Source organism: Eptatretus burgeri, chromosome 4 (genome assembly GCF_056783735.1).
Source record: "Eptatretus burgeri isolate ZD-2024b chromosome 4, Ebu_testis_v1, whole genome shotgun sequence".
NCBI classification, from domain to species: domain Eukaryota; kingdom Metazoa; phylum Chordata; class Myxini; order Myxiniformes; family Myxinidae; genus Eptatretus; species Eptatretus burgeri.
Genome location: NC_140964.1, coordinates 71,389,390 through 71,416,808, shown reverse-complemented (window position 1 = coordinate 71,416,808; position 27,419 = coordinate 71,389,390). Strand labels below are relative to the sequence as shown.

The following is a 27,419-nucleotide window of genomic DNA, read 5'->3' as shown; positions in this document are numbered from 1 at the left end:
AATGAGTCCCCAGGCCCAACCCAGATGTTTACTGACCTCTGGCTCACAGCCAGCAGAGACATGAATATCACTGCCAAGGGAAGTAAATCTCTCCATGACCTCAACATCCTCACCACCAACAGATACAGACAGGACAGCAGCATCCAAGATGTCACTGAAAGCCTGGATCTTAGTTTTGACCCAAGAAACACGTAATCCAAGTGGCCCCGACTCCTCATTCAGCACCTCGAGGGCCCCCAAAAGGATATCCACAGTCTCCGCAAAGATGACTACGTCATCTGCAAAATCAAGATCAGAGATCATTATATTCCCAAATGATGCAACGCAACTTGATCTCTTCAACATACTCCCCAGAATCCAGTGGGGGCCAGTGCTGAAAAGTGTGGGGGCCAGTGCACACCCCTGATGAATTCCAGCAACAACTGGAAATAAGTCAGAAATGGTATCACCACATCTCAGAGCACTCTCAGAAGCAGAGTATAGTTCAGACATCAGATTGATCAGTTTTCGTGGCACCCCAGGACGACCAAGAATCATCCAGAGGGCATCCCAATTCACTGAATTCAAACGTTTTACAGAGATCCTCATTGGCTGCAAGCAGCCCCTGCCAAAACTCTCGTCTGTATTCAGTGAGGTCCCGAAGAGCAAGGATATGGTCAATCATTGACCTCCTTGGTGTAATGCCAGACTTCTCTGAGCGCTCGTGCTCAAGCAGATGGTGGTGAATTCCATCAAGAATTATCCGAGAAAGACCTTGTCTGGCATTGAGAGCAGCGTCACCCCTTGATCATTGTTGCAGTCCTGGCGATCACCCTTCCATTTCCAAGGAGGGACAACAAGACCCCTCTTCCAGTCAGTTGGGATGATGCCTGAGTTTCAGGCAAAGCACAGAACTGCATGCAATGACATGAGTACAGCATTTCCACCAGCCGTGAGAAGGTCAGCACGGATTCAGCAGATCACAGGAGCTTTACCCCCATTTCAATCGGTTCACCACAGCCTGTTTTTCCACAAACTAAGGTGGATCACAGTTGATTGGAGGGTCAGCAATGGGGAAAGTAACACCCCTGACATCCAACTTAAGAGCTGGTGGATCAGCCTGGCACAGCCGTCAAAATAACCGGCCCAGCGGCCTTCACTTCGGCCTCCTCTCTCAAGACCCCAACACCATCCGCTCTTACTGCAGCACACCGAGGGAAGGGCTTGGAGGAACGCAATCCACAATTTCCCCTGTAAGTGGGACGAGAATCACTTGATGACAGGTGATGCTCGACTCCTCACAGAGTCCTCGCACATAGGCATCCTTGTCCACCCTCAGTGCACGTACAGTTTTACGCCTCAATTCCCTGAACAGCTCAGCTCTGCCATTAAGCCTGTTCCTGTGATTCTGGTCAATGGTGTCCAGTGTCCCATGAGAGACAAACTACTTCTTCTTCACCTGACATTGAGTACCAAGACATCCACCGGCAACATCAAGGATGGTGGGAATGAAGGCACTCCAAAACTCTTCAGGATCCCCCAAAGCACCCATACCTCCCAAGTATCCACTCAGCCTGTTCACAAACTCCTCAGCTACCCTCTCATCCTCGAGCTTGCCAACATCCAGCCGAGCTGAATGGTACCATTCTCCTGGATTTACGGTGCAACTTCAGAGTTGCTACAACAAGCCGGTGGTCAGTATTGAGGAACTGAGCACTCCGGTGGACCCTGCAGTTCTGGATCATCCTCCAGCGACCATAAATGAGCACATGGTCAATCTCCTTTTCCACACCACTAGCATTGGAACACCAAGTCCAGCGATAAGTCTGGTGGACACCAAAACCATTAACCAGCCATCCTAAGTCCATGACTTCTTGCAAAGTCAAGGAAATTAGTGCTATTTTGGTTCACAGTTCCAGACCCATGGGGACCAACACATTCCGCATCACCATCCTTATCAGTTCCAGTCGATGCATTGAAATCTCCCAAGAATGTAAGATTGTCTTGCCTGGGGCACTGATCAACCACAGACTCGAGCGTGGCGTAGAATGCGTCCTTCACAGTGAGATCACTCGCCTCAGTCGGAGCATGTACAGAGACAAGGGAAATGACACCCAAGGAGTGCCGAATCCTTAGTTTCATAATATGCTCATTGACCAGTGTTACATCAATTATCATTGGAGTCAGCTTTTTGGACACAGTTGCAGCAACTCCTTGGGCAAAGTAACCATCAGAGAGACCAGATGAATAGTAGGTGTAACCACCCACCATGATCTCACCACGATCCAGTCTCCAAATCTCAGAGAGTGCTGCAATTCCAATGTTCAAACACGAGCTCAGATGATAACAGAGACACGTGATCACACTCTGTTAGAGATAGGACATTCTTGGCACCCATCCAAAGGGACCTCCTCAGATTAACCCATGGTGACCGCCGTCTGGTGAACGACACCTCAGCACCACCCTGACACACACTACCGCAGTCTAACCCGGGAAGGTTAACCCGTGTTTTTCCTCCTATCATCAAAGAGTGGGGTCCCAATCCAGTCATCTGCTGAGCTGCCCTGCGAAGGGCAGCTGCACATGAAGTACTCCCACGGAGTGGTTTTTCAAAAATTTTTGTGATGTATATGTCAAACAGCTGACCCTTCCGCGTTCACGGGGGTTATGTTCTTGAAAAAGCCCACATTGGGCAAATCTGCAATGCGCAAAGTTAAGACCTTATGGGAAAAATAGGGTTAGGGGAACCAACTCGAAAATTTAGACTTTTTGCCGAAACTAGTGACAATGAAAAATACTTAAAATTGGACAATGACGATGACGGGCATTGGAAGTTACTGAAATGGCGTCGATGTCCCTGGCATTGCGTCATCAGGGTCATCAGGCTTTGTGAAGGAGGAGGTGATCTTTGGCTGCTTTGCCTTGTTCTGCATGTCCTCACAGACCTCCGTATGAGGTGCCATGATAGCATCCTTCTCACGCTTGAATTTCAAGCACCTCTTCATGAATAATTATTCTTCTCCTTTTGGTTTTAATGGCGTTTTCAGAGCCGTGAGCCTCTATGTACGGCACATACTTAAACACTTCGGCTGGCGCAAACAAGTACGCAAGACAATATTGTTCGACCCGATTCTTATATAAATTTCAACGATTTGCATACTCGAGTGTGCTTTTCGCTCAATCAGCGCAGTGTGTCCGGTACACCCGACCAGCCGATCCCCATTTCTCAGACAGAGTGGAAGAGGTGTGATCTGGGTCCCCAGTACCAAGGGTATTGTGTGAAGATCTGATCTCAATCTTTGGGAACCTTACCAGTAGGACTCGAATCTGGACTCAAACTCAAGAATTAAGCAATCCTGCGCAGAGGAAAAATCAATATAATTCTGTATGATGTTCCAGATTTTCAGAGATAATAAACATGAATGTCATACCTTCGTGTAATGGTGTGTGATCCAAAACACATTCTGTTCTTTCTAAGAACACTTTTAATTATTCGTTGAGTCACTTTAAACCTAAACACAAAATGGCTTAACTTTAAACTCTATTAATGCTTTAGTTTTCAGGGCAACACAAAAATAAGGTACATTTTTCATATAGTAATAACAATGAGGTTTTGAAGTGTAAAAAAAAGAACTGGTAACGAGTCATCTATTTATACCTCTGTCCTTCATTGCACGGCCCACAAGGCACTGGCGGCCCCTGGTGGCATAAGATGCGGCCCGTGATGTGTGGCCGATAATACACAAATGTGAAAACACCCCATCATAATCCGCCATAATGCTATCAAATCGACCTCATGGTTTCAAATGAGTGTTACAACGCGAAGCATAAAAGTAACAGCACTACATCAGGATCTGGTTGCAGTATACAAACACTTAAGTTTGCAACCCAATTCACCACACGAAGAGTATGTGGAGGCAGGGCCAAATAGCAGCCACTGTGGAGTCCTTTAGGCGGTGGCGGCTCTCACACTCTCTTAGCAGCAAAAGTGGCCCTCCTCTTAAAGAATCGTGAAGATCACCGATTTATACACTGCCTTCAGCAAACTTTCTAGTAAATTATGTTGGAAAAAAAAGATCTAAAACAAACATCGTAACATACGTTGCATCGTTGCACAGTACTTGTGAACATGAAAAAAGACGACTGTTTGGACAATCACATCAACAAGTTAGGTGTTAATTTATGTGTTTTGAAAAACCAACTAAAAAATAAATAATTACATCACACTCCTGATTGGCAAAGATGACGCTTTCCATATCTCCATTATTCTTTGAGATAGAACCTCAAAATTTGGTTTCCTTAACTGCAAATGCTATACTGAGGACGTGTAAAAATAATGCCATAGCCTGTCGGGAATCGAAACTACAACGGTTTCCAAGCTCTTCGGGTTCCGATTAGGGTTTGTCATAATTTTTTTTTTTTTTAAGAAATCACATCACAGTATCAAGTGGATTGCTGTGAGTACAGAAAGTGCTTGTAATGTCAAATCTGACCAAACCTGAAGGAATTAAAGCAAAAGTCAGGGTTAGGGTTATGGTGAAGGGGACTTTGTTAGGGTTGGGGTTATTTTTTTTATTTTTTTTATTTTTTAAATTTTTTTTATTTTTTTTATTTTTTTAAACAAATCATACCAGTATGTGCAGGGGATTGCTATTACAGAACCTGGTCAGAATGTCAAATCCGACAAAAATTCAATAAACCAGAGTGAAAATAATTCGCAGAAAAGTTCGGTTCAAAACACAATTTCAGGATAAATCAGCGATCGAATTGTCTAAATAACATCGGAATCGGTTTCCTTGACAATAAGTAACCTAAAAGTGTTTGCTGCAATATTAATTTATATTTCAAAAACATATTTTTCAAAATTTGATCTGGAAAACCGGAGTTAGATTTCTCTGTGCAGAGTTTACTGCTTTTTTCCCCGACTTTACGCCAAACTCTGACGTCTTTATTTGAACTCACATGTAACATCGTATTTATGTACATATTTTCAATATATAAAATGTTCACATATATAATATGTATTTGCAATAAGTATGTAATTTGCATGGTTTATTTTTATGGTACTCGTTGTTAATGCATAAGTGTCAGGTCAGGTCAGGCAAGGGAGCATGCGCCGGAGCAGCGTGTCGCTGCGTATGACCACACCTCAGCACCGCCCCGACACACACCACCGCAATCTGACCCTGGAAGTTTACCCCGTGGTTTCCCTCCTGTCATCAAAGATTAGGGATCCCGAAGGCTTTAGCCCCAATCCCGTCATCCGGTGAGCTGCCCTGCGAAAGGCAGCTGCACAGGAGGTACTCCCACGGAGTGGGTTTTTAAATATTGTTTTTGTTATTTTCATATGTTTTGTGGAATGAAGGGTTTTCCGGTGGTCGGAGTGCAAATCCTGCCACCAACCTCCTAATAAAAAGTAATCCAACTGCAGGAGGATGTACGCAGACACAGTTGGGCACTTGATATGGATGGCCGTTGGCCCACAAGGAGCTCCTCCACCCTTTGAGTGTGACATCTGTAATTTTACCCAAAATGTTACTTTTGTTTATTATAAAGCACTTTAAAAGAGATGTACTCTTTCGATGAAATGCAAAGTAATTTCTACTTTAATAACAGATTAAACTTGAATATTTAATGTTGAATTTGACTTGTACATTTGTAGTTGACACATGTGTTTAATTCCTATATGTTAAATTTCTATATTAACTATTTTTAAAAGCAAGGCACGACAAGGCATCACAAGGCCTATACTCGTCGATAACATTCTTAAATATGTTAATATACCATTTTCTGCTTTAGTTATATTACTGAAAGAGAAACTACCGTGCAGAACAACGTTAATGTTAAGACTTAAGATGTGATTAACAATGAGATAAAACATCAGATTTGATGTAAAATCATCAGAGAGACCAGATTTGTGTAAAAGACCGTTGTTTAAAATGGTAGGAAATGATCTGTGATTGCCAATGATTTATTATAGGCCATTCAAACATTAACACTATTTTTGCTAAAATCTGACACCCCCTCACCCCAACCCTCTCTGTAACGCTCCGTAACGCTAGACCAGAGGCAGACACCCCTTCAGATATGATGTAAAGACTTGACAGATCAATTCATAATGTTAAAATCATGACTGATAGATAGACTTCTATGTTATTTCCATGAAGAGAGTAGTTAGTTACTAGATAGTCGTTACTATAACTTACTAAATTTGCTATTACTTCAGAGTACCCATCCCATACCGAATTGAACATCCATCAAATTGATAATAATGAGAAAATAAAGTAATTCCACAGCGTGCTGACTGCTGATGATGCCAGTCCGGCACATCTGGGGCCACGTGCTGATCGACCATTACGGGTGCTTGCTTTGGCCTTTGAGTTGTCTCTTCTCATTTGTCAACTATAGAGTGTTGACTGTCGAAAATTGATATTAAGCAAAACTAATGTCTGCTATTTCTCATGTAATTGTGTTTGGTTTTGCCAACCAGAAAGAGTTCGTGTGTGCCAAGACACAGAAGAGAAAACACACCACAAAATGTCAATTTCATTCAATGTCTGTGGGACTTCATCAAAATTTTACCCGACACCGACAACGAGCCCACAAAGCAAAGTAAACTTGCTTAACTGATCCAAGAGTTATAAATTTACAATATATACTGTCCTACTGAGTAGTAAGTACTAAAGACCTAACGTTAATTATCATCATCATTCTGCATTTTGAGTGAATGGGAAAAATCTTATAACAGTGGGATTTTTTTGCAGTTTTAAAACAAAGGAGAGAAAACAGATCAGAATGGTGCTACTAGTGAGTGCCTGAGTGGTACTGTACCGTATAATGTTTTTCTGCATAAGCACGAGCAATGAACATTGACCCATTGTGCGTGAGAAGCTTGCCCGGCTCGGCCTCAAGCATTGGCCCACCGCATCCCGAACACGTGTTAGACTTGATTGTGATCCGTATATTGCATTTCCGACTTCTGTACTTTGGTCCCACAAATTCATTGTTGAGCTGTGTCAAGTGCAGTTCACATACGTCATACACCCATACAATTTCATATTATACATACAGAATAACTAAAACTAAATAACTAAAATAACTAAAAATAAGAATAATAACTAAAAATAAGCCTGGTGTCTGCGCAGTGGTTAGGGCAGCGGTTTGGGATCCAAAAGGTCCTGAGTTCAAGCCCCGTTCGGCCAGTGAATTAATACACCAGGGGGTTGACTCAGCCTGTCATCCTTCTGAGGTCGGCAAAGTGAGTACCAGTATACTGGGCCGGTGTATACCCTGGTTAAAATAGGTGTACCATATCCCTGTGTCGTAAGAGGCGACCAGGGTTGCGTCAGGAAGGGCATCCGACGTAAAACATGTGCCAAATCACTGTGCGGATCACACGGATGATCCGCTGTGGCGACCCCTAACGGGAGCAGCCGAAGGAAGAAGAAGAAGACATACAGAATAACTAAAACCATATTATTATTATTACTATTATTATTTATTAAGCAGTGACTTAAAGAGTTAAATGATTTATGTATAAACACCAAAAAATTATATAAACAGTGTAACTTCAGAGTTAAACGATATATACAAACAATACATTGTATGACGAGAATATGGTGAGCACCTCATTTCAAATTACATGATTCGGGAGTCTGCCTTCTTTGAGTGCTTTCTGGAATTTTTGTGTGATGCTGTTTTTAACTTTCATAACTTGGACAGTTGACAATAAATGCAAATTTTTATGACTATTTTCTGGACAACATTCGCATGATTTCAGAAACTTTGCAGTCTGAAAAGAATAAGCAAACTACAGAAAGGAGAGGCCGAGAGAGTCTGGATGGTGCAGAGACCCTCCCCGATGTGACTGTTCTGGAGAGGGGTCTGGTTGGGCGATCAACGGTAAGGAGACCCTTGGTGACTCAGGAGACACCAAAAGAGCCTGGATGGTGCGGATACTCTCCCCGGCAAGACGTACAGCAAAGGAGCTGTTTGGCTGTCAGGGACTGAATAGTTGAAGGGGGGGGGTGGGGAAGAAGTCGCAAGTCGGGTGACTTTTTTTTGGACTGCGAGCGTCACTAATTGGAAGGCCCCCACCATCTTGGTTGTGTGGTACCTCCCTGCTGCCTAGCTGAGGATCACACATGTGTGTAATGACATTTAAGCCATGGTCTTGCAGGGTTGGAATGAAAAATTTATCATTGGGTTGATGTACGAGTGTGTGGGGGAAGATCCACCCGATCCATGTCACTTGCCTGTACCAGAAGGGCAGGGTCCGCAGAAATTTGGATTATGTAAATTGGGATGGCTACGCAGGTAACGTTAGGTATTGTGGCATCCACCCAATGTTACCTGCATAGACATCCATCACAAAAGAATTTTGTAAGTATTTGAATTGTGCTTAAGGGGTGTAGAACATTGAGAACAGGTAAGTTAGCTTCGAGTCGCTTCCCACAGCCCTCCAAATTGATTTCATAGGCTAATTAAGTGCAATTCAGTAAGTGGAAAGGCTAAAATGGTAACACCTGCATTGAACCTTGAAGGAGCTATGGTTCCGTGGTGGGGGGGGGGGGGGTGAGTTGGTGCTGTGTTATGTTTGTGGGTAAGATGGAGGGATTTCATAGTAAAGGTAGGATTGTATAGTGCAGCATGGTCCGTGGATGAGTAGGAGACATCTCAATGTAAATTAAGTATGAAAACTGTGAGCTTGAGTTTTTAGGTGTCACCACATGGGGGTGGTGCTGTGTTAACGAGGAAAGGGTTTAAGGCTACTTCTCTCAGTATGTGATTACGCCCTGTGACCTTTTCCTACGTTTTTGCATTTACAAAGCCGGCTATAAAAAGGAACCACGTTCTCCAACAACAACAGAGCCAAACATTTCCGAGCAGGAAAAAACCCCACCTTCCAGGCTTTGTACCGGCAGGCCATGCCCACGAGGCTTAGGATTGGTCAGTGTGACGTAACAGGGAGGATGAAGGTGTGGAGACAGCAGTCAGAACAAATAGGACCTTGCTGGCTTCTCCTTGACACGGTCAAGAAGGCTGCACAATTCTCGTTATACAAGCTGTGTGAATTTGCTCTCATGCTGGAACAGGATGCTCGCCGTTGCCTGTTCGGCTGGGTCGTGGAGTGTGTACATTTTTGAGGAGAAATAGAGAAGAAGAAGAGCGCGTCTCTTGGCCTAAATCTCGGAGCCTCAGCAAATCGCCTTGTTGCATGAGCAAGGAGAAAAGTGGCGCAATTTGGTGTGTGTGTGGACCTGGAACTTAGAGGGAGCAGTGTGGCAATCTCGATCGTGAGAAGAAACTGTGCAGTGGTTCGCGGTGCCTGGTGTTGAAGACGGTCCATGCCACACCTCACATACGTGACAGCAGAGAGTGACTTCGCGCCATTTTTCTGTGCATTTCCCACGCAGTGGCTTCGAGGCTCGACGACTGTGAGGCTCCGAAAGGCCATCTCTGGAGACACAGCGAAGTGCGGCATAGAAGGGGTAATTTCTTTTATTTTTATCTTTCCCCTTGTCTGTTTTTGTGACCGAGTGGAGTGTCTCAAATTAGGAATTAATCTACCTCATTTTTCATTACCTCACACTTTGATTTATTTTCATTATAACTTGTTGATTTTTTGTTTATTAAACCATTATTTGTTGAATTTACTTGTGTTTGTTTGTTCGTTGAGGGTTCGAGGATAAACCTGTGTGCCTCTGTTCTGGTACGTGCTCCGCCGCCTTCCATCCCCCGTGCGCCATAATCTCCAAGGATTTTGGCTGTTCGCCTCCGAGTGAAAACCGTTTGGTCATCCGTCCAGGTGTCAGCAAAACTCGGCAAAGAAAAGAGGACACAATTATTCATTCGAGCAATGAATGAGTTTGATCAAGGAAATGAAAGTTCACCAAGCAACAATCCAAGACAGCAATAGTGAACTGGCACAAATAAGAAACAGCAGCTCGCATGGGAAGATATTTCAAAAAGAATGGTGACCCATTTCCCTGAGCAAACAAAATCCTCTGTCAGGGACCTCCAATAACTCTGATAGGAGGATGAAGATGGGGGCAAAGGCACTGGTTTGTGAGAAGAAACTCAACATGAAAAAATTGGAAAAGTGTATTTGTTATTTCAACGCATTTTGATCGCGCATTGGAGAAACACTCTTCTGTGATAGGGGATTTGAACGGCTGATCATCGCACGATTAGTGATTCTCCATGTGTTTAACTCTCAAACGTCTTTCGTAAATTTGGCCTTAAAGGGTTTAAAGTCCATTGTATGTAGGTTTAAAGCAAACCAACTGAAACAAACTTGTGCTGCCACTGATGCAATGATGTGCTTTACCCAAATCTACAGCTGGAAAGTTCTGCCATTTTTAAACTTAGAAAATATCACATATGATACATGGGTCAGTGTTTCGCTGCCCTGACTCCACCCCCACTGCTTAAGACCCATTGGTTGGACAATTGTCCTGACTCGACACCAATAAATTCATGCGCCGCCATTGCATGAAGCAGCACAGATCATCAGGTCTCTGGCCTGGGTGTTAGTCCATAGTCCAGTGCAATTGGAATCATCCCAGAAATATAGCCACAATATATTATATTTGCACGTAAGCCATGTTGTGGGATAGAAGTCAGCAGACTTCAAGAAGGCTTTAACTCACTCAAAATGAAACATAAACATAAACATGAACACGAGCATTAGCACAAACAATCCTAATAAGGAGCAAACGATACATTAACACTGGAACTTTGGTGTTCACTTTTAATTTCATCACGTATGCCATACCTTTAAAATTCAACCAAATATTCTCCAAGATGTTCCGGAGGGTGTCTGATGCACTCAGATCGATGTAATGGTGTCTGTGCATCTGATGACGAGGGTTCATTCACACGAGGGTCCTCATCCGATGACGAGGATTCATTCGCACGAGGGTCCTCATCTGATGACGAGGATTCATTCACACGTGTCCTCATCTGAAGATCTCAGTGTTCCCTGCTGTTGGAGAACTGTTCGGTGTTACCTCGCCAGTGTTGGACCCTGCAGTGTGATGTTGTTCCACAGGTATATGGTATTATTTGTTCCCACAGGGGGAACATCCCCACAAGATGCCAAATATCGCACCAAAACAGTGGTCTTGCTGCAATCAGGAAATCTGACATGAGCATATTCCAGGTTTGCGTTGATGAGTTCCACTTCATATAAAAAGGGATCATACTTGCTCTGGCGCACTAGTCTTTTCATCACCACGGTACCAGAGGAAGCCAACTCGGTGGGTGTAGAATGTCTGTCAGTGGATCGGCACTGGTCGCTATGTGGTTCATGTGGAGTGGCATAAGCGGATGTGGAGCGTCGTGAACGAATAGAGTGCAGAGCATCAACCAGGACAGCCTCCCACTGCACAGTCATCAGTTCTGGTGACTTCAGAGTCAAGGTCACGGCTTTCCAGATGATGCCATTGTATCGTTCCACTCGGCCAATCCCCTGTAGGTTATAGGCAGTAGTTTGGCTGGTGACAATCCCACGTCCATGTAGAAACAGCTTGGTTCAGACATAAAGCAAGGTCCTTAGTTAGAATGTACATAAGAAGGCATACCAAACATTGGGAACAGTTGCCAGAGACATTTTATGACAGTTGCCATAGTCATATCAGCACATGGAAAAGTGAAGGGAAACCTCAAAAACTCATCAACAACAGTTAATATGCAGCTACCTCAGAAGGGTGTGTGTGCTGCCTCAGAAAGTCGTGATCCAGGATGACATCAGAATATAAGTCCTGGAGAACTGAGAGCCGAGCATCACTTTATCCATTCCGATAAAATTAGCTCAACGATGCAATATCCTCAAACATTTGAGTGCAGGGAAGTAGAGGCCATGGAAACTTCACCATCAGAAGGAAACAGCTCCCACAAGTTTGTTGCTCACAAAGCTTTCAGACCTTCGAGTATCTATCAATGCGTCGACCGACAGTCCATTTATCTGCACTTTCACAAGAGCATTAGTCACCTCGGTGAAGCAGCCAAGATTATTGCAAGAGTGGGGAGATCAGCTGATGTCGGTTTGGAGGAAGATGACTTGCATATTTTGGAGAAGTGGCCTTTCTTACTGCAGCTGTTGCACATAGTATCATTGGCAGGGCACTTGCTGCGAGGATGCTTATTGCATCCACAGAAGAAACACTTAGAAATTCACGGCAGCAGAGGTGGCCATAGAAGTAGAGGTTGTCTGTTCCACATGTGCATTTGCTTCCATGGATTGTTCAAGAGCTTCTCAGGTCCCTGCAACAGCAGCATTAACAGGGATGACAGACCACACGTATGACTCAGAGTGTTTCTGGGCCATCTCGAAAGTATGAGCTTGGTTGAAAGCTGTTTGGAGGTCCAAAGTTTTGTTTTCCAGCAGGCGTTGCCGTATGTGAGCCGACTGGAATCCATTAATGAAAGTGTCCCACATGGAGTCATCTCTACACCGATCTACGGGCACAACCCGTTAGTTGCAATCATTGCTTAACTGTTTGAGAGCTTGCAGGTGTCTTTCCTGCATCCTGTCTGCGTGTAGCGAATAGATGTCTTGCAAATACCTCATTCTTGAGCTTCACGTACAGCGCTTGGAGAATATCAATGGCAGCGTCGTATACTCATAGACAGGAGGTACAACGTAATTGAAGAGTATATTGTTTGTCTGGGTTGTGAGTAGTGATGGCTGTGAGAAAGTTCACGAAGCTTCACTGCCAATTGAGCCATTGTTTAGCTGCCGTGCTTGAGTTTGGATCAGCGTCGTATCTCTCTGGCTTGAGGAACAAGTCCATGGTAGATTGGCTTGAGTGAATTAAATTCTTGTGGGATAACAAACAAGCCAACTTCAATAAGGATTTCATTCACTCAATCAAAGCGATACCTGAAAAACAACCATAAGCATAAACATGAGCATAAACATAAACAGTCCTAATAAGGAAGCAAATGGTACATTAACACCGAATCTTTAGTATTCACAATGAATTTCATCACAAGCCGAACACACGTTTTTGCTTCATGTATGTACATCGAGTTATTAGCCCCCGTTGGACTTGGTCTGAAATGGGGGATTATGGATTTGGTTGGTTTCGATTATCGTGTCCGTGCGTGTCTGCGTGATTGTGTCCGCAACTGCTTCTCGGAAATGTACGGACCGATTTTATTCAAACTTGTCACAAAGACAACACGTGATGGAAAACATAAGCACAACATTTTGTTTCATGATGCGATCAAAGATGGCCAACTGGCGGCCATTTTAGTTGTAAAAATACACGACACAGTGTCGAACACATCCTCAACCATTTCTCGGACATGCATTTACCGATGTTGTTCAAACTTGGACACCGATAACGAACGAATGATGGCGAACATAATAACGTCATTTTTTTTTTTGACAACAGATCCAAGATGGCCGACTGGCAGCCATTTTGTTACTGAAATGTGACCCCAACCATTTCTTGGACATGCATGTTCCATTTTGTTCAAATGTGGCACAAGCACGGTACACAATGGCAAACACGTGCGCCTCACTTTATTTTGCGTACTCATCAAAGATAGCAGACTGGTAGACTGGCAGCAATTTTAGTGGAGCGTAAATGTAGGCTCGGCCTTAAAATCCATACAGCAAAATTACTAAAACAATGGGGACTGTGACATTTTATGTCTTTTTTTACTTGTTTTTCCAAAGAAATTGTTCTTACTCCAGAAGCGTATAAACAAACAAACACCAGGTAGGTTCTTCTTCTCCAGTTTTGTTTCTTGTTCATTTTGGGTCAGGGATCAGTGAGAGCGTGCATTAAAACAAACTACTTTTTATCTCCGGTTTGCTATCGAAGTCATCTTCGTTGGTTGATCTACAAAATATAAAAGTAAATGAAAATTGCTTTTCCTTTTATTTTGCTCAATGGACCCAAACATGATGGGTATAGGGTTTCTTCTTCTTCATTTATATCAGAAAGTGAGGTGCATTGCCAAGCAATTCACGCTTTTGTTATCCTTGCCAGAGGAGAGGGTTTTGCATTTGGGTCCGTTTGTCCGAACAGAACGCGAGTGTTTTTCTCTGCAACTGCTTATCGGATTGACATGAAATTTTCACCATAAATGCGACTTCCAATGGAGAATGTTTCAATGATAATTATGAGGTCATAGGCCACATGGTGTGGCAGCCATGTTGGAGAAAAAAAGAAAACTTTGGACCTCTGTATCTCTGAAACCATACAAAGGAAAAAATTTAAACTTGACACATGGAAAGTACTCCTCATGGGGAATAAGTGAATTGTTTGTGATGTCATAGGTCAGGTCAGGTCAGGTCAGGTATGGGAGCATGCGGCGGAGAAGCGAGTCTCTGCGTCCACTTTCCACCAGCATTCCAGGGGCCTCTGTCTGGCCATCCCCCAGGCAGATGCTTGGTCATCTCCATTTTCTTGAGATGCCGATCAACCTGATGCAACCACGAGGAATGTGGATGGCCCACTGGCCTCCTCCACTCACGAGGCTCCCTCGCTGAGAGAATCTGGTGAGCAGGATCAGCATCAGGAAAATGAGCCACATGTCCATACAGCCACCGCTGATGCTCACAGACTATGCAAGTAACAAATCTAATTTGAGTCTCTCTCAGCAACCGCTCAATGGACACAAAGTCTGACCAGTGAGAGCCAAGGATTCACCAAAGAGACCTGGTACCAAAGGAATTAAGTCTATGTCCCAGATCCCTGGTCAGAGTCCAAGTCTCACATTCATAGAGCAAGACTGGAAGCACCAAGGACCTGAAGGCTCGGACTTGAGTCCTTTTGCTAAGGTACCAACAGTGCCACACCCCATGATCCAGTGAATCCATGACTCCCCAGGCCCGACGCAGACGTCTACTGACCTCTGGCTCACAGCCAGAGATATGAATATCACTGCCAAGGTAAGTAAATCTCTCCATGACCGAAACATCCTCACCACAAACAGGTACAGACAAGATAGAAGCATCCAAGATGTCAAAGAAAGCCTGGATCTTAGTTTTGACCCTGGAAACCCATAATCCCAGTGGAACAGACTCCTCTTTCAGCACCTCGGGGGCCTCCAAAAGGATATGCAGAGTCTCTGCGAAGATGACTGCATCATCTGCGAAATCAAGGTCAAAGATCTTGACACTCTCAAGCGATGCACTGCAGCTTGATCTCTCCGACATCCTCCCAATAATCCATACAAGTGCTGAAAACTGTGGGGGGCAGTCCACACCCCTGACAAACTCCCGTAACAACTGGAAATAAATCGAAGATGGTATCACCACATCTTACAGTACCAGAGTGTACTTTGATGTATATCAAAGATATACATCATATACCAGAGTGTATATCAGATTGATCAGTCGTGGCACCCCACGAAGAAGAACAATCCTCCAGAGGGCATCCCGATTCACTGAATTCAAACACTTTACAGAGATCCTCATTGGCTGTAAGCAGCCCCTGCCAAAACTCTCATCTGTGTTCAGTGAGAACCTGAAGGGTAAGGATATTGTCAATCATTGACATCTTTGGTATGAAGCCCGACTGCTCTGGGCGCTGGTGCTCAAAGCAGATGGTTGCGAACCCTATCAATAATTATCCGAGCAAAGACCTTGCCCGGAACTGAGAGCAGTGTCACCCTCATTAGTTGTTGCAGTCCTGGTAATCACCCTTGCCTTTCCAGAGAGACAACAAGGCCCCTCTTCCAGTAAGTTGGGACGATGCCTGTGATCCAGGCAGAGCACAGAACTGCAAGCAACAACATGAGTACAGCATTTCCACCAGCCTTGAGAAGCTCAGCATAGATGCCACAGATCCCAGGAGCTTTACCAATTTCAACCGGTTCACCGCAGCCTGTTTCCACAAATGAAGATGAATCACAGTTGATTAGAGGGACAGCAATAGGGACAATAACACCCCTGACATCCATCTTAACAGCTGATGGATCAGCCTGGTACAGCCGCTCAAAGTAACCGGCCCACGTGCCTTCACCTCAGACTCCTCTTTCAAGACCCCACCACCCTCTGCTGTAACTACAGTACACGAGGGACGGGCTTGAAGGAATGCAATGCACAAATTCCCCTGTAAGCAGGATGCGAATCACTTGACCACAGGTGATGCTCTACCCCCTCACAGATTCTTTGCACATAGGCTTCCTTGTCCACAATCAGCGCACTTACAGTTTGATGCCTGACCTCCCTAAACAGCTCAGCGACTCTGGTCAATGATATCCAGTGTCCCTTGAGAGACAAAATTCCTCTTTGCCCTCTGGTGAAATCCAAGACATCCACTCGCAACATTAAGGCTGGTGTCTTGACGGCATTCCGCAAATAAACCAGACCCCCAAATCCCCACTTAGCCTGTTCGTCAACTCCTCAGCCACCCTCTCATCCTTGAGCTTGCCAACATCCGGCCTAGGCTGGGATAGTGCAATTCTCCCAGATTTAAGCTGCAACTTCAGAGTAGCAACCACAAGCCTATGGTCAGTATCGAGGAACTGAGCACTCTGGTTGACCCTGCAGCTTTGGAATGTCCTACAGCAACCAACAATGAGCACATGGTCAATCTCCTTTGCCACACCATCAGCGTTGGAATACCAAGTCCAGCCATGAGCCTGTGCGCACTGAAACCATGAACTAGCCACCCGAAGTCCATTTCTTGTAAAGTCAAGGAACTTCGTGCTGTTCTGGTTCACAGTTCCAGACCCATGGGGACCAACACATGTCTCATAACCACCCCTATCAATTGCATTCGATGCAACGAAATTCCCAAAGCTAGAAGAGTATCACTTCTGGGGCACCGCTCAAAGTAACAGACCCACCAGGACTTCTCTTTCGCCCACTGGGCTGGTGGCATAGAATGCGTCCTTCACAGTGAGAACACTCGCCTCAGTCGGAGCATATGGAGAGACCAGGGATACGTCACTCAAGGAGTGACGACAACTCATTCTCATGATATGCTCATTGTCTGGTGTTACCTCAATTATCATTGGAGTCAGCATATTGGACACAGCTGCAGCAACTCCTTGGGCATGGTAACCATCAGAGCGACCAGACCAATAGTTGGTGGAACCACACAGTTGGGTACTCGATATGGATTGCCGTTGGCTCAGAAGGAGATCCTCGGCTCCTCTGCCTTTTGACAGGTTTTGTTCTTAATCCTGCTGGACACAGCGACAGCATATGATACATATGTGTCCATATTATACACCCTCCTCACAAGGAAACCAAGTGGGGGAGACAGTTTAGTTGCCGACAACCTGACCATGAAACCGGTTAGTACAGCTTTACATGGTCCCTGTTGCATGTCACAGATTTAATCTGACCTGACAAGGTCAGGTCAGAATTATGACATGCTAACAATAGCCATAGGTACCATTGTTGTGATGTCATAATTGAATACCTGGAATGCTACATCTGAATGAATTTTTTTTGAGGGTCATGTTGGGATAAATTGGTGGACAGAAAAAATGATGACGTCAGTCACATGGTTCGGCAGCCAGATTTAAAACATAAAAAACCTTCAAAAACCTCTGAAACGACTGAACAGTCCACTTACAAAGCTTTGGCCGCAGCCTGATGGAGTACAGCTCTCCCCTCTGGGCTGGTGCTCCTGCTTCCCACCTTTCTCGGCTTCACGCTGTAGAAACCAAGGCATTTCGGATCATTGGCATCTCCCGCAATGAGGCCGAGTCTTTGGGCCTCTCACTCAATCACCGCAGGTTGGTCGGTGGTCTTTCTGTCTTGTACCGTCTCCTCTCCAGCCTCACCCCCACCTGCTCTCTCTGCGATTTGTCCCCACCCCATTTCCACAGGGCGCTCAAGGTCCGCCAACAACGCCCTTGTGGTAAAACTCCCAAAATCACGAATCACTGCTCACCTTCACTCTATCATTCCTCGTTTTTCCCACCTTTGGAATAAACTCCCTCACTCTGTTCAAGCCCATTCTTCCCTCCACGCCTTCAAAGCAGCTGTTCACCACCATCTCTTATCATCCCCCATCCAAATCCTCGATCTTTTCTACCCCCGATAATCCACCCAAGCCCACCTCCTTCAAATTTCCTGCTTTCCTTCCTGAAAGTCCCTGTAATGTCCATCTTCCATTCCCCGTGTTCCCCGGCCCATCCCTCTCCCTTCCACAGATCTCCTCGTGTTTCTGTTCCCCAATGTTTTGTCCTTCCCACTCCCTCCCCTCTTGTCTCATGTCCCCCTTGCTGTGCGTTGTGTGTTAGCTTTCATATGAGCCTCGACAAGGTATACAAAAAATAAAACAACCAAAAAAAAAATCTTAAAAAAAAATATATATATTATCTTGAACCGCTTCATCGATCTTCGTGAAACTTCATGATTATGATCTTGCCGTGATGCGGAATTTAGGTTTTCAATTACAACCTGATTGGATGCATGGTCTCGCAGCCAGAATTATTTAATTTTATGAATCTGTTGTTTTATATTTTTTGATTTTTCGTTTTTAAATAAGGCTCACTTGGCTGCACCTGGATGGGTTTGAGGATAGAGGAGTCGCAGCTGAAACGTGAATCCTTCCAGGTTCCTCCTGATGACTTCATCTTTGCTTTTTGCTTGTTTCGGTTCCTTCTGATTACTCCAATGCAGGGCTATACCTATTGGGTCTTCCATTTGATTTGAATTGAATTTATTTTAATCCAATTGTGAATTTAATTGCATAATAATAAACGTCATGGGTCAGGGTCAAGTGTCCGATCAAAGTGGGGTTGCAGCAAAGCGGGACGTCTTAGTAACCGGTCATCACTGCCAGCAGTAGTAAACTGGCAGTTCTAGTTCTGTCTGTTATTAATTACATAACTCACCAACCACAAACACCCCACAAAACAAGTCTTGGCATGGCTCTGCAATCTCTGATTGCTCTTTTTCTTGTTTACAATAGAGTTTCTGTGATGTGGAGCTGGATATGTAGAATTAAATTTTCCAGTCTGCACCACCGTAGAATTCATTTTCGGAATTCCTCTTTGGAATTTTTTGTTATCCAGTGCTGTACAATGTTACTGAGGTGAACAATGGACACGTGAATTGCATAGCTATGTCGTGATCACGTTGTCAGTGATAAGCTCTCGTCATAAGATGAATATGCTGTTGACGTTTGTTCATTCCTCACCAGACAGCCCTCCCAATCCCTAAAAATAATAAATAAGTTAAAAAACACACTAGTAATGTCTCTGTGATTCGTCCATTGTTCTCCTTTCCACTAATCTTCGCCAATCAGTGAAATTAAGCAAGAAAAAAAGAAGAGCTTTTGAAGATAATTCATAACAGCATTGTTCTTGCATCTCAAACTGGATTCTTTTCAAACAAACTTGCAGCCAAAATATTTAAAATATCAAGATTCTCACGACCGATTCAACACGAGGAAAGTTTGTATTATTATTTAATTGCTTTGTTGGGTTGGCAGGATAACCTAGAAGCATTCACACTCGCCTCTGAGACGTCAAGACTGGGTTTGAATCCAGACCCAGCTATGAACCATCGCCCTGGTGTCTCACATACATGGCGAGACACCAATGTGTGTGCCATCCATCGGGAGGACCTTACGCTTGGTGTCCCATCTTCCAGCATTCGTTGGTGGATATTAAAGATCCCACGGTGTTCTTCGCGAAGAGGAGGCGTGTTATTGCCTGCACCCTAAACAAATTCCAAATTCCAGCTCTCACATCCAAGGGGGCACTGCATCAGTGGCACTGCGGTGCTCACACCAATGATGCAAATCAGCAGCCACGTGCTGCTTGCAGCTTTGCCTGAGAAACGGTTGATTGACTTGGAGTTTTTGGAATTCGATTCGGCTATAAAGAACCAAAGTCCTACCCATTGAAAGGATACCCTGTTATACTCAGGAGTGGTGTCCACGATGCAGATGGGAGAGCCACCTTGCCACGATCATGGTGCACAGATGGACGGTCTGATCCAACATGCAGAGCCTTTGTTGGCACCACATTGTGTGGCAAATTTTAATTAAATTTCTCCAGGATTCAAATGCATGGTTTCCCTTGTATTTTCTTGAGCGTTGTAATTGAAAGTTACAATGGAAAAGATAAGTTGTGAGCACATTCAGAAGAGCGGTTTGCCAGAAGCAACTGTGAAAACAGTTGTTAATGCCATGGGGGTTTTACGAAGGGGAAATGGGTTCCATATCGTTAGAAAAACAACTTAAGGCAAGTCACAACTTCAGTAAAAAGTAAACGGGGTTATCTTTTCAAAATGGTTGCCTGTTCGTAAAATACAAGCAGCAAACCCAATTAAAGCTTGTGGATCGGGAGGCAGCCCGGCGCATGAAAGAACGCCGAGATTAGGGTCGGGTCAAGGCGAGCCCTGGGAACCCAAATATGGGAAAAATAACAGGAAACTCGACGCTCCAGAGGGGAACTTGGACAACAAAACCGGTGCCTTTCAGCACATGCTGGGCCGGGGAAAGGACAGTCGGACAATGGATCTGATCGAGTGTGTTCCAATTTGAAAGAAACCCTGAACCACAGCAATGCCGGGAGGTAAGCATAGTGGGCTTCAAACTGTACAGGTGACGGATCATGTTCGAAAGTTGTGTTGTTTGCCAAACTACAACGTTTGGTGCATGCACAATGCGGGTCCGTGGATCCGACTCTTCCAGCGATTTGGACTGCATGTCGTACCAACGAAAATACTAACATGTTCAGGTTATCAGCACATTTGCATGAATATATATTTACATTTTTCAAGGTTTCTGAATTTAAGCTGGCCATCTCCGAAGTTCTTGAACATATCAACAAAGGCAACTATGATGATGCACACTAGGTAAGAGGAATGGCTGAAATGGAGTGAATGCCATCTTCATGCACAGATTACATGCAATGCTTGGTGTAGCAGAATAAACCTCCAACTGGACGGTGCAGAAGTTGTGCATTTACCTTTGAACCGTCCACAGTCTGGGTTAGATTCCTCAGCCGACGACTGTATAAACGATCAGATTGGTGTTTTGCAGACAGGGTGCTGCATCACGATGTTTGTCGTCCCTCGGATGGACGTTAAGTCGGGTGTCCCCATCTGTTGCTTTTGATTTTTTGTGAGTGTTAACGATCTCACGGTGTCCTTCACAAACAGTAGATGGTTGTTGCCAGCACCCTGGCTACAATTTTAAATGCACACCACTTACAGCTTATACAGTAGTGATGATGCAAACCACAGGCCAAATACACAATTGAATATTGGTCCGAAAAGCATTGGTAAGAAGAAAAAAAAAATAATTAAATAATACAATTATTATTTGTCCAAATAAAACAATGCCAATATGCACGAAAATGGCAAAAATACTTTAGAGAAACACAATTCTGTTTTTTTTTTTTTTTTAATAATCTTGTATTTTTAATCTGATATCTCGCATATTCTATCAGAAAACGAGATGTCCTTTTTAATCATCAATTCCTTTGTCCTCATGCACAGAGAGGGCATGATGTTCATCCTGAAGACGTATCGAGAGATCGAATGAAGATTCCACTACTCCGGCTCTGTGTTGTACAAGGATGTGCCCCGTTTTTGTCTTCTGCTTATTTTGCCTGAATCGTGGGACTTTGGGTATGATCGACAATGGAACAGGCAATGATGGTGGATCTATGGAATCATGGACAGATTCTTCTCAAGAAGAAAGGAGGTCAGCGGTGACTGTTATGATGAGCAGTTTGAAACAAAGAGCGAACGGTCATCCACACACAGAAGATGCATCACAACCGACGGAAGTTATGAAAATGGCAGATTCGACAGGCAACGGATGGTTTACAGCAACACAGATGATGAGCAAAACGAGTGCTGTAAAAGAACACGATGTGGACAAGGTTCGATCGTTCACAAAATCAGAACATATAAAGTCGCATCACTTGAACGAAGAACGTCAAAGAGAAGAATACCAATCATTTTTTGTGACTAATGCAAATAGCATCAATGTCCAAATGTCACCTGTGCCAAAACATTTCCAAGAACACTCGAAAACAAAAGGAAGAGCACCAAAATATTCTCGTTCAAAAGACTTGAAAGACATGTTGGGACGAACCAAAGCCATACCTGATACATCAACAATAACAAAGACCACAAGGTTTTCAACAACAAAAATAACCACTCGAGTGATAGGCAAGAGACATGAGCTTGAAACAATAGCGCTGAACACGAGACACCCCAACAATATCGAAATGGATATCAAAGGGAGAAAACTTGGATCAATATCTCCTCAACTCATTGAGATATCAAACAAACAAGCAAGTAGTCAAAAAGAATTATTGGAAACATTACGACGGAGAACATCGATGACGACGACAGACCCTTTGGCTGAGCAGTTATTGCACTCAATTACGTCCAAATCTTCAGAGAGGACGATTTCTCCACGAAGCAACCGAGAGCTCCCAACCACAAATATACTTCCAGCAATTCATTACACCCTAACAGTGCGGGAAATGCAAGGTTCCTCTGAGAAAACAACCAGAAAGATTCAGACCGAGGTGCTATGGAGGGAAGAAAGGCCCATTGCTGACACACCTTCAGAAATCACAGGTACGATGAGATGAGATGTACCATACCCTTCACAGAGTGCTGGTGTTGCTGAAGCAGTTTCTTGGTCATTTTCTATTGCTTTCCCAACAGTCTGTCAGGGCAGGAATTTGGAATTTGTTCAGGGTGCTGATGATAACTCGCCTACTCTTTGCTAAATACGCCGTGGGATCTTTGATGTCCAACAGATAATGCCAGTAGATGGGACGCCCAGTTTATCGTCCATCCGTGGGACGGCATATACAATGATGCCTCAACCTGCATGCGAGACACCAGGATGACAAGTTTTAGCTGTGTCGACATTTGAACCCAGGTTAGAAAGCTCAGAGGTGAGTGTGTATACCTCTGTAGTACAGACCATCTTGTCAGACATCATCACAGGTAAACTCGTGTACAAAATACACTTTTCGAGAGAAAACTTTGATCACTTATCAACACCTTAACATTGATTTCCTCAAGAGTGAATCAACCTTTGTTGATTAATTTTTAAAGACAATTATTGTCCATTTGCTGGAAGAAAATGCAATTTCTATTCTTTCTTTTTTTAAACAAGGGAGTTTTTAAAACCTTTCTTTTATTTTCTATTACCGAGTACATGAAAAAGCTTTGTAATATCATTTTGCAGAATTTGATATGATTGAAGAAGTTTTGATGTGTCATGTACTAAGAGCAAGCCTTCGTATGCTGATGGCTCAGTGGTCGGCCTGTCTACGTTTAGCACGTTGCTGTTACCAAGTCATAAATCTTCCTGGTTTGGAAACCTGTCCTTTCTCAGCCCAGTTGAATTGGGTTAGTTAAGCATTCAGGTGAGAAATTTCAACAGTGCATGGTAACACAATCAGCCATTTCCATTTCTCCACTGTGGCAATAATAGCTGATAAATATACGAGAAGCAGAAAAAGGCAATTTTGTATTCTTGAACAATACATACACTTGTACACACCATTAAATCCTTATTAGATGTGCAAAACATACAGGTAATGTCACACCATGTGCAAGGAAACTGCTAAACAATGCTGTGCAGAGAATCTGTCTGCAGAGGAAATGCGTATTTCCCAGGCGGATGGACACGTGTGGCCCCCATCCTGTTTGTCTCCCTTAACACGTCCTTGGGCACCATTGGCACCATTTATTATAGATTCATTAGGAACCAATGAGTTCACTTATTATAACGAGCAGGGGTGCCCAGCATTGCCCAGTCAATATTTTTGTAGGGCCAAAAACACTTCCCTACACCCACTAAGGAAAGGGGTCCCGACATACTACTCCCACGATAGAGCAATTCAAAGAAGAAAAAAAAAATCCCCAAAAATCTAACGGTTTTTTTTTTTCTTCAAAATTTTCAAAAACTATATTTTTGCTGAAAACACTCCCCAGCTGTCCCTGATGAACTTCTGAAAAGTGACACAAACACATAGGCACACAGACAAACAGCTCTCTTATAATGTAGACTGTAGATGATGATGCACCACGTTTGGAGATTATGGAAATCAGAGAAAGAAAAGTATTCAGTCATATGATTCGTATAATGTAGACACAATAGTTGAAATTGCAGCTCATAACTACTGAAAAGTTGAGATAAAATAAAATTTAACGTTTCTCCATAAGCAAACCTCCATTGATGAATGTCTTGATCATTCTTTGTTCATTCTCTGCAGATATGCCACAGACGCTGCTCATTGAGAAAGCAGATTCAAAATGGAGGACGACTTCAGATGTGGCTCGGGTCTTCGCTGGCAACACTGAGTTCACCAATCTGCAATTACCATCAAAGGGTCATCCACATGGCAAAGAGAAGGATAGAGAGTTGTTTGTGGGGAAAGATGTCCCACCACTGCCTTCTTCCTCATATGAATCTTCCATGCTGTTACCAAGTGATGAGGGAAGTACAGTTAAAACAGAAAGAAACATGATAACAGTTTCTATGGAGAACATCAACAGACCTGTAGTTACGGTATCTGTGATTGAACAGGGGGGTTTAGGAAAAACTTTGACTCAGCCTTCATACTTCTCATCAAATGGGGTTAGTTTGTTGACCAATGAATGGAGGTTTCAAACAAGGCCCTCCTCAAATTCTGAGATTTTTCAAGCGCCTACAAAACCATCATTATCAAACAAACTTCGGGGAATAAGTACACTGATGGGGAACAACGTGTCTAACGTTTCACATCACAAGATAATGAGGAAAACAAGCACATTAAAGGTGAGTAGACCTACAAAAGCAGAGGTAATATCTCGTCGAATAGCACCCGCAACTTCTACAAGGTTTACAGCAAGTTATTCAAATTTTATTACAATGGATAAAAGCAGGAATGTAACAGTTCCATCTCCTGTTATAAAGTCACTGGATAGTTTATTTGTGGAAGGCGGCTTTACAACGCCGATGAAACTTAGTGAAGAGCCATCCACCTTAAAACCTTCACCACTGTCGCCTGCCACCAAGGTGGATGTGACTTACGGTGGTGCTGGATCATCAGTTGATGTTTCCAGATGGATGAAAAAAATATCATATGATGGAACCTCTGCACCACGCAAAAGTGTTTCAGAGAACGATGGAAACATCAACATGAATGCGTTATTTTCTTCAGCCACCGACATTCCCTTGATAGCTCCTTTATCTGTAGCTTTGATGGAATCTCAAAGCATTATTCCAACCGATTCAACAATTTCTCAAAAAACCCGAAAGAAAGTTCCTTTAGAGAAGCCGCTGGAACATGACAAACCAGTAATAGAGATGGTATCAAGAACCACCTCGACAGTAAGTCAGTCACAAGCATATTCCCACTCGGACAGCTTTGTACAGACCCCTGATCCAGGCAGAGTAGTAGCTGAGGTAATGACTTCTTTCAGGAATGTGACTCAGGCAATGTCTGCTGTATATCCTGATCAAGACATGAAGACAGCAGTAAAACCAAATGATCTTCCATCCTCCATCGCTTCTCCAGTAACAACTCTGAATGGTAAGATGGACATTTTCCGTTTTGTTTTGGAAAATATAATTGTCATTTGATTCGACCGTATCACGTATTGTCAGCAATTTAAACATTTACGATGGCTGCCACACCACCACAACTCAATTGAAACAAAGCATGTAAACCACCCAATGGGGATATATATATATATATATATATATATATATATATATATATATATATATATATATATATATATATATATATATATATATATATATATATATATATATATATATATATATATATATATATACACACAAACACTGCATATACAGTACAGTGCCGAGAGTAAGTCTACGCCTCCTTTCAATATTTTCACCTTTTGTTTCCTTATAGCTTGGAGTTAAATTGCATTAAATCAGACACCTTTTATTTACACATTGTAAGCAAGAACGGGTCACTCACCTGCATTTGATTTTTCATTTATTTATTTTCATTTTTCTTTTTCATTCATTCATATTGTCATTTATGGATGTTTTCCGATGGTTCTACGATTTTTCTCGGTGTATTGGCTTCGATGTCCATCGGCACGCAAAATTACCATGCTTCCCAATTGTCTCGGGTTGCTTACCTGCACTTATTTATTTTCATTTATTTATATTTTCATTTACGGATGTTTTCCGATGGTTCTGTGATTTTTCCCGCTGTATTGGCTTTGATGTTCATCGGCACGCAAAATTACTGTGCTTCCCCATTGTCTCGGGTTGCTTACCTACACTTATTTATATTTTAATTTACGGATGTTTTCCGATGGTTCTGTAATTTTCCCGAAGTATAAGCTCCGATGTTCATCGGCACGCAAAATTTCAGCTTTGTACATCACCCGGAAGGTACCCATCTTTAATATCAGTCAGTGAATCAGTCAGTGGTTAAATACACACATGTACATATATATATATATATATATATATATATATATATATATATATATATATATATATATATATATATATATATATATATGTATGTATATATATATATATATATATATATATGTATATACATCTATATATATTTCTATATATGTATATATATGTATATATATGTATATATATATATATATGTATATATATATATGTGTATATATATATATATGCATATATATATATATATATATGTGTATATATATAGCCTGGTGTTGGCGCAGTGGTTCGGGCAGCGGCTTGGGATCCAAAAGGTCCTGAGTTCAAGCCCCGTTGGGCCACTGAATTAATACACCAGGGGGTTGACTCAGCCTGTCATCCTTCCGAGGTCGGCGAAATGAGCACCAGTGTACTGGGCCGGTGTATACCCCGGTTAAAATAGGTGTACCATATCCCTGTGTTGTAAGAGGCGACCAGGGTTGCGTCAGGAAGGGCATCCGGCGTAAAACATGTGCCAAATCACTATGCGGATCATACGGATGATCCGCTGTGGCGACCCCGAACGGGAGCAGCCGAAAGAAGAAGAAGAAGAAGATATGTGTATATATATATATATATATATATATATATATATATATATATATATATATATATATATATATATACATATATATATATATATATATACAGTGGGGAGAACAAGTATTTGATACACTGCTGATTTTGCAGGTTTTCCCACTTACAAAGCACGTAGAGGTCTGTAATTTTTATCATAGGTACACTTCAACTGTGAAAGACGGAATCTAAAACAAAAATCCTGAAAATCACATTGTATGATTTTGAAAATAATTAATTTGCATTTTATTGCATGAAATAAGTATTTGATCACCTCCCAACCAGAAAGAATTCCAGCTCTCACAGACCTGTTAGTTTTGTCTTAAAGAAGCCCTCCCATTCTCCACTCATTACCTGTATTAACTGCACCTGTTTGAACTCGTTATGTGCATAAAAGACAGCTGTCCACACTCAATCAATCAGACTCTAACCTCTCCACAATGGGCAAGACCA

General features: G+C 43.0%; 2 protein-coding genes across 5 annotated transcripts in view; one reads left to right on the top strand and one right to left on the bottom strand.

Annotated features, from left to right (window-relative positions):
- LOC147028318 (SCO-spondin-like) overlaps positions 1-24,248 on the bottom strand; it is a 431,359-nt gene extending 407,111 nt beyond the window's left edge. For all 4 annotated transcript variants that reach the window (XR_015057517.1, XM_085878618.1, XM_085878617.1 and 1 more), the window contains exons 1-2: positions 24,127-24,248; positions 10,757-12,865 (exon numbers count right to left, since the gene is read on the bottom strand). The gene's annotated coding sequence lies outside the window, so the exon portion shown is untranslated. The remainder of the gene's footprint in view (positions 1-10,756; positions 12,866-24,126) is intronic.
- LOC147028317 (uncharacterized) lies at positions 20,332-25,560 on the top strand. The gene is made up of 3 exons (XM_085878619.1): positions 20,332-20,490; positions 21,419-22,516; positions 24,172-25,560. Exons 2-3 carry the CDS (start codon positions 21,499-21,501, stop codon positions 25,521-25,523), a joined length of 2,370 nt encoding a protein of 789 aa, XP_085734745.1. The 5' UTR covers positions 20,332-20,490; positions 21,419-21,498; the 3' UTR covers positions 25,524-25,560.
- Positions 25,561-27,419: the final 1,859 nt, after the last annotated feature.

What these genes read in the sequence shown, in the direction of transcription:
- LOC147028317 (XM_085878619.1), top strand. Translation starts at nt 21,499, where the DNA reads ATGTGCCCCGTTTTTGTCTTCTGCTTATTTTGCCTGAATCGTGGGACT. An exon ending in CACACCTTCAGAAATCACAG is followed by an intron (nt 22,517 to 24,171) that starts GTACGATGAGAT and finishes CATTCTCTGCAG; the next exon opens with ATATGCCACAGACGCTGCTC.